The 7,500-nt window shown below is 46.3% G+C and overlaps 1 protein-coding gene across 3 annotated transcripts in view; it reads left to right on the top strand.

The window, feature by feature from the left end:
- Positions 1–7,500, top strand: part of LOC143297465 (uncharacterized) — a 200,166-nt gene that overhangs the window by 31,005 nt on the left and 161,661 nt on the right. For 2 of the 3 annotated variants that reach the window (XM_076609863.1, XM_076609864.1), the window contains exons 2-3: positions 857–1,483; positions 2,418–5,847. In XM_076609863.1, coding sequence (XP_076465978.1) covers positions 5,099–5,847 — 749 coding nt within the window. In that variant the 5' untranslated portion in view covers positions 857–1,483; positions 2,418–5,098. The remainder of the gene's footprint in view (positions 1–856; positions 1,484–2,417; positions 5,848–7,500) is intronic. The other variant, XM_076609862.1, reaches the window with a different exon arrangement.

Here is a 7,500-nt window from a genome sequence, read left to right as displayed (position 1 = left end):
GAGAGAGAGAGAGAGTACAATTTTCCATTAACACCACATTTTGAGAGGGAGAGAGAGACAGACAGAGAGACACAGAGAGAATGAGAGAGAGAGGGCTGATGATTGGCTAGTTTCAATGGACGAAGGTTTGCCAGCAGTGCTGTAAGTCAAATATATACATGATACACGTCACACACAACTCCCATCCGGATCAGCTGAAGGTACTTGGCTAAAGGGTCAAAGTGTCAAGTGCCATTTCGGGTGGGTCTAACTTTCTTGCTGACGCCTTAACAACTGCTGACGTAAACCGTGAGTTCTTCGCTTCCTCTACAACTCTTTAGCATGCGCGTGTCAGCACACACTCTATCTTTCTCTCCCCACACTCTTATACGTACACACACACGTACGCGTGCAAGCAGTGATAAACTACACATACCTAATTTTGGGGAGTGTGGAGGGTGAGGTTGAAGATGGAGGAGGGGCGGGAGAGACAGACAGAGAGAGACAGACAGAGGCACAGAGAGAGAGAGACAGTGAGAGAGAGAGAGAGAGAGGGAGAGAGAGAGAAAAAAGAAATATTACAGCCCTTATATTTTTTGCCATGCATTGTTTATCTATATTTATATGCATGTATATACATGTATGTATATGATTCTCTCTCTCTCTCTCTCTCTGAGCGTACATCCACTATGCATGCATACGTATTACCTTACATCTACAATTCCTCTGTGTGTGTGTGTGTGTGTGTGTGTGTGTGTGTGTGTGTGTGTGTGCGTGCCTACGTGCGTGCGCGCGCGCGCGTGTGTGTGTATGTGTTTGTGTGCGTGCCTACGTGCGTGCATGCGTGCGTGTGTATGTGTGTGTTTGTGATTTTCAGAGAACCGAACCTCAGAATCAGACAGACGCTCCCCCCAGTGTGACAGCAGCTTCAAGTGGCCCTCAATCCCTGTCCCGGATAGCATCAAGTGCCTGCTGTTGTCTGCCCGGCATCGGGGGCACACACACTTTGCTCCCTGTGTGTGTGTGTGTGTGTGTGTGTGTGTGTGGAAAACCAGCCACAGACCTCAACTCCATCACGCCACTGCTTGCAGAGGAGCTCTGACACTACACCCCAGGATCTTCCTTCTTCCGTGACATGTTGCTTACTGTTTCTGTGACACTCTCCACTGAAATCTAGCTCTCTCCCAGATTGTGGGGGACAGCAGTTGCCTCCTCTTCCTGTTCTGATGGTCAAACTCGGACACGAGTCACTGTCATACTGTTTTCTTGGGGCTGGGATAGTGACAGCAGATTCTTCTTTTCTGTTTGTGTGTTTTTTTTATATTTTTTTTTTTGGTCCTGTTGGAACATTCATTAGGCCACTTGTTGCCCTGCAGCTTATGTTAGGGTAGGCAGAACCAGCATCAAGGTCCTTCCCATTCACAGTGACTGGAACCAGAGACTTGCTGAGTCTTTGTTTTCTGCCGGAGTCAACGAAGCGACAGTGGGAAGAAGAGAGAGAAAGGTGAGGACAATGAGTGTAATTATTATAGCTGCTGTATCGCAAGAACGTTAGATGTTTTATTTTTGTGTTTGTGCGCGTGGATGTAGACAGGAAGTCTGGCGCCTACTGTGGTGTGCGATGCTTTGTAAAATCTTCGTTTTGTACCGGGTTTTATTTTTGTGTTTGGATTCTGACTGGGCGGCTGGCGCCTATAAATATGGTGTGCGAAACTTTGTGGAATTTTCGTTTTTAACTGAAGCCAACAACAGAAAGGTAAAAAAAAAAAAAAAAAAAAAAAAAAAAAAAAAAAAAAAAAGGTCAAGAAGTTGTGAGCAAATTATGGCTGAATGATACGAACATTATTTTTGTTGTTGTTGTTGCTGTTGTTCGGATTTAGACAGCTCGTCTGGCGCCTGTGGTGGTGGTGTGGGAGAGTTTCGAGATTATTTTGTTTTCCGTTGGAACTTAACGACGGTGGGAGGAAGGAAGAAAGAGGTCAGGAAACTGTGTGACAAGCAACATGGGATGTTTTATTTATTCATTTATTTATCTATTCATTATGACAATAATAATGATATTATTATCATCATCATCATCATCATCATCATCATTATTATTATTATTATTATCATCAGTATCAGTATCAGTATCAGTAGCTCAAGGAGGCATCACTGCGTTCGGACAAATCCATATACGCTACACCACATCTGCCAAGCAGATGCCTGACCAGCAGCGTAACCCAACGCGCTTAGTCAGGCCTTGAGAAAGAAAAAAAAAAGAAGTTATTATTGTTGTTGTTATCATTGTTATTATCATTATTATTATTAACATCATCATTGTTTGTGTTTTGTTTTGGTTGGGTTCTGACAGGATATCGGGCGCTTGCGGTGTGTGTGAGACTGAAAGATTCAACCCGCCCCGACATTCTCTGATTCATTCTCTGTTTTCTGCACAGAATGAACGACAGAGGGCTGTAAGAGAGAAAGGCCAGGGCTGACACACCACCTTCACCATGCAGCCCCACACGCTGTTGTTATCTGCCCCTGCTTATAGCTACAAAGCCCAGCCACTGTCCAGCGCCGGGGAACACTATCAAGGGAGATAAGAAGACTAACCCGCTTATCCTCCCGAGATGCCCGTGCTGCTACTGCTGTTTCCGCGCGCCTGCATTCACCACAAGCGTAACATCTGGACCGGCAACCAGAACACGTGCAACCCGACTGTGCCACATGCCGCTGTTGTGATGATGATGGTGATGGTGATGATGAGCCAGTCACTGTGCTGTGCAGAGCTTGTATGACTGTGAGTTGTTGTGCAAGTCGGGGAGTGGGTGGGATCTAACGTGGAGAGTACCATTGGCGTTTTCTTCTTCTCCTTCTTCTTTGTTCGGAAAGTGTGATTTTTTTTTTTCTGGTCTCGATGTTGGTGACTGCTGCTGAGAACAGACATGTTGGTTTTGTTGGGGTAAGTTCCGGTTCTTTGATGATACAATGACTCCTTCGGTTACCGGTTAAACATTCAACGCAAAGTGTTGTGCAACCTGTGACGCAAACTACGAACAGGCACGTGAGATACGTCATATTTGGTTACTGCTTTGTGTAACAGTTGGGTCGAAGATTACGCCTTTGAAGGTAAATCTTTATGTCGAGAAAAAAAACTAAAAAAACAAAAGACAAAATAGTGTCAGTCACCTGATAAGAACCCCCTTTGGAGGTGAATATTTATATAAGAAAAATACGACAAACATATAATGTCAGTGACCTGTAAAAATAAATGAAGGAGAATGCGGGAGATTCAGGAAGTGTGCAATATTTTTTGAATCATAGACACCTCCTTCCTGTTCGCAGGAAATCGAGCAGTTATTTATTACTGCAGGACTAGTAACATCGGATGCTTTACTTTTGTTTTGGATTTAGATAGGACACATGATTCCTGTTGTGTTGGAGACTGTTCTGTTTCTTTTTAAGCTTTTTATAAGTCGACGTGTATTCAAAGAGTGTTTCAGCGAGTGGACTTGAACAGCACAATGTCGGTGGATTGTGTAACCAGCATCAGAGAACAGCTGCTGAGGTTTCTTTTTAAAACTTGAAAGGCAATATAAGAGACAATTTAAAAAAAGTGAATAGATACAATTAAAAATATTCTGATAGTGTTTACATTAAACTATTCCTCGCTTTATTATTTATTTTAAACATTGAATATAGTACCTATTTTGAAAGATGTCTGGGGAATAAAAAAAAACACAAACACGTCCATTACGTAATATAATACACAAGAAAGAAAAAAAAGAAATCCTTAAGAAAATAAGCTGTATGAAACCCTTACACCTTACAAATTCCTGATTACATTTGACCAAAGGAACCGTAAAGGTCAAAAGTGTGGAGTTTCTGTCCACAACGAAGACAGTTTGCACAGTGGTCAGGAGCACAAACCAACTCCACAGAATCTAGATACCTAACACCTCATGGACTTTCCAGTTTCCGCCGTGTGCGCGTGTGTGTTGTCAAAGCAACCTCCAGAAAAAAAACAACAAAAAACAACAACATCGATTTCCGCAATTATCCGAGAATTAGCGGAGGACGGCACGGCTACCAACAGCCTGACACTCAGGATACCACGGATGTGACGTCACAAGGACATCTCCGGGAAGCAGCCTGGTGAGAAAATAACGGGGTGGTGTGTGTCTGTGTGTGCGGTAGGAAAGGAGGTCTGGACCCACGGTTCTTCCTCCCTCCTCTGTCTGGGAACGATTATTGCCCCTGGCAGCCGTCTGATTATCAACAGCGGTCGATGGGACGATGTTCGGCTGCTAGGCACTTATCTGAAGTTCTTTGAATTGCTAATTATCTATGTTTTCGTTACTAGACTAGTCGACTTCATATTCGGTCGATGGGACGAGGGACGGTGGCTGAGCCCTTAAGTTCTTTGAATTGCTGATAATCTGTGTCTGTTTTCGTTCGTAGAATAGTCGACTTGGTATTATTCCAGAAACAGCAAAGTGATGATCTCGAACAGCCGGGAGTGAAGACAGTATTGAAAACCAACAGTATTCAGCGCAGCCTCTGCTTGAACTTGTTGACTTGTTGAAAACCAACAGTATTCAGCACAGCCTCTGTTTAAGCTTGCTGACTTGTTTAAAATGTCTGGATGCTGACTGACTTAAATCCCCATGGGTTGTTTTCTCTGAACGAGCAGTCATTTTTGTTATTTGCACAAGTAACTGTTTCTTTACGAAGTGTGTTTTCAGTGGAAAATCTTAAAACATAACGACAGTGTACTAAAGAAGTAACCAAACACAGTTTAATCCGGTACATATTCCCAGTGTGATTGCGATAAATCCTCGAAACAACCTAATACTGTTTCACCCGGAACATATTGCCAGTGTGATTGCGAGAGATGCCACAATAAGAGTTCATGTTCTGTACAGTTTTAGGGGATACAAATCACACACCGAGTTATGTAATGCACAGTACGTCAACCGAACAATATACTCAACGGAACCACACACATGACGGAAGCATACGCATGACCGAAACGACACCTCCCAAAACAGGTGCTTTGAACACGAGGACTTGAACCGTACTCCCCAAACCATGCTCTGACCCTTGTCACCGCTCGGCCCAGTTCCACCCAGCCATGGACACCCTGAAATCCTACTTCAGCAAGATCCTGCCCAACCACCACGGCACCACCCACACCCGCAAAGGTAGCGGCCGATGGAAGGGAGGCGGCGGGCGTCAGAAAGACCGACGCGGCGCGGGCAGCAGCGGCGGCGGCGGCGGTATGACGCGAGCGTTCGGGGAAGGCCCTCTGCGCTCGGCCTCCACGTCCCAGATGGACCTGAACAGCGGAGGGGTCGACGACAGCCGCTACCTCCCGCCGCAACCCATCGCTTCTTTCTCCTCCTTCGACAAGGGACCCAAACCCAAGTCTTTCAGCGACGCGTCAGTCGCGCCTCACCTCCACCTCGGGAGCCGGACTCTGGGTAGGGAGTGTACCCGAACCCCGCCACCCTCCAAACCACCCCGGAAGGACCAGGTGTTCTCCGTGGAGATCTTGCCCCGGGGTGGATGTGACCTGGGGATAGAGGTGGACGCGGTGCCTATCACCACCCGAGACCGCAGCGGCAGCTGTGACCGCTCCCGAGAGAACGGGTGGGGCTCTCTGAGCAACGTCTCCTCCTCCGCCTCCCCGTCCCCCTCCCCCTCCCAGGGCCACGGGGGTTCCAGGTTCGGAACCCTGCCGCCCAACCCCGGGACTGTGATCCGGGTGGTGGGGGTGAGTGACGGGGGGGAGGCGCGGAGGGACGGGAGGGTGAAGGTGAACGACGAGCTGATTGAGATCAACGGGAAGTCACTGCTGAGGGAGAGTAAAGAGTCCGTCAGGTGAGTGTGTGTGTGTGTGTGTGTGTGTGTGTGTGTGTGTGTGTGTGTGTGTGTGTGTGTGTGTGTGTGTGTGTGTGTGGATGGGTGTGTGTTGGTGTGTTTGTGTGTATGTGTGTGTGTGTGTGGGGGGTGGGGGGGGTCGGGTGGGGGCGGAGGGGTGGGGGTCGGGGAGGTGTAGGTGTGTGTGTGTGTGTGTGTGTATGGATGTGGGTGGGTTATATGTGTTTGGGTAGTTGGTGTGGGTGAGTGTGTTTGTTTTGGGTGAGGGAGGTCTTTGTGTGTGTGTGTGTGTGTGTGTGTGTGTGTGTGTTTGTTGTTGTTGTTGTTGTTGTTTTGTGTCTGTATATCTATGATATATCTATATGTTCATGTATCAGTGTGTGTGTGTGTGTGTGAGTCTATCTGTCGGTCTGTGTTTGTCTGTCTCTGTGTCTGTCTCTGTGTCTGTGTCTTTTCATCATTGTGTGTCATAACTGTTATTCGTTTATCATCCTTCCTCTGGGTAACATAATGTCAGGCGCCCTTCCATTTGACCCGCCCCGTCCACCCCCTCCCACCCCACCCCTCCCACCCCATTGCCCCTTTCTAGTAAAAGGAAGTTGCTGTTCCCATAATTTCCTGAAATTAGAAGGAAGAGAAAAAAAAATGTGTGTGATTTGTTTTGATTTATTTATTTATTTATTTTTGCATTGTGGGGGATTGTTAAAAAAGACATTTTTGGGGGGAAAGGTGTATGAATGGTTGCCCAAGCCGACAAATTGACATTCTCCATCTGTTCATATTTTTGTGTCTGCTTCACACACTTTCCGCCTACCTGCCTCTGTGTTTCTGCTCATGTATGACAGTTGTTTATTTATTCATTTTGTTTAGTGATATACTGACTGCGCTGCTAAATTTAATTTCCAGCAGAAACACTCTGTTTTGGTGTATTGTAATTTGTGTTCATGTTTCTTTGTTGCTTTCAGTCTGTCAACTGATCTCTCCGTCTGTCTGTCTGTCTCAGTCTGTCAACTGATCTCTCTGTCTGTCTGTCTGTCTGTCTGTCTTTCAGTCCGTCAACTGATCTATCCGTCTGTATCTCTTTAAGTTTGTCAGCTATCTCTCCGTCTGTCTGTCTCTCTTTCAGTCTGTCAACTGATCTCTCCGTCTGTCTGTCTCTCTTTCAGTCTGTCAACTGATCTCTCTGTCTGTCTGTCTTTCAGTCTGTCAGCTATCTCTCCGTCTGTCTGCATCTCTTTCAGTCTGTCAACTGATCTCTCTGTCTGTCTCTCTTTCAGTCTGTCAGCTGATCTCTCCGTGTCTGTCTCTCTTTCTTCCTCTGTCTCTCTTTCTCCACCTTTCGCTCTTTCTTCGTTTGTGTCCGTTCCTTCCCTTTTTTCTCTGTTTTCCTTCATATTTGTTGCATAAGTGGAGTGAAGGCCTAGAGGTAACGCGTCCGCTTAATAAGCGAGAGAATCTGAGCGCACTGGTTCGAATCACGGTACAGTTGCCAATATTTTCTCCCCCTCCAGTAGACCTTGAGTGGTGGTCTTGACGCTAGTCATTCGAATGAGACGATAAACCGAGGTCCCGTATGCACTTAGCGCACTTAAAAGAACCCACGGCAACAAAAGGGTTGTCCTTGGCAAAATTCTGTAGAAAAATCCACTTCGA

Source organism: Babylonia areolata, chromosome 22, assembly GCF_041734735.1.
Source record: "Babylonia areolata isolate BAREFJ2019XMU chromosome 22, ASM4173473v1, whole genome shotgun sequence".
In the NCBI taxonomy this organism is placed as follows: domain Eukaryota; kingdom Metazoa; phylum Mollusca; class Gastropoda; order Neogastropoda; family Buccinidae; genus Babylonia; species Babylonia areolata.
The sequence above is the reverse complement of the archived record's forward strand: the minus strand, read 5'-3'. Positions and strand labels throughout refer to the sequence as shown.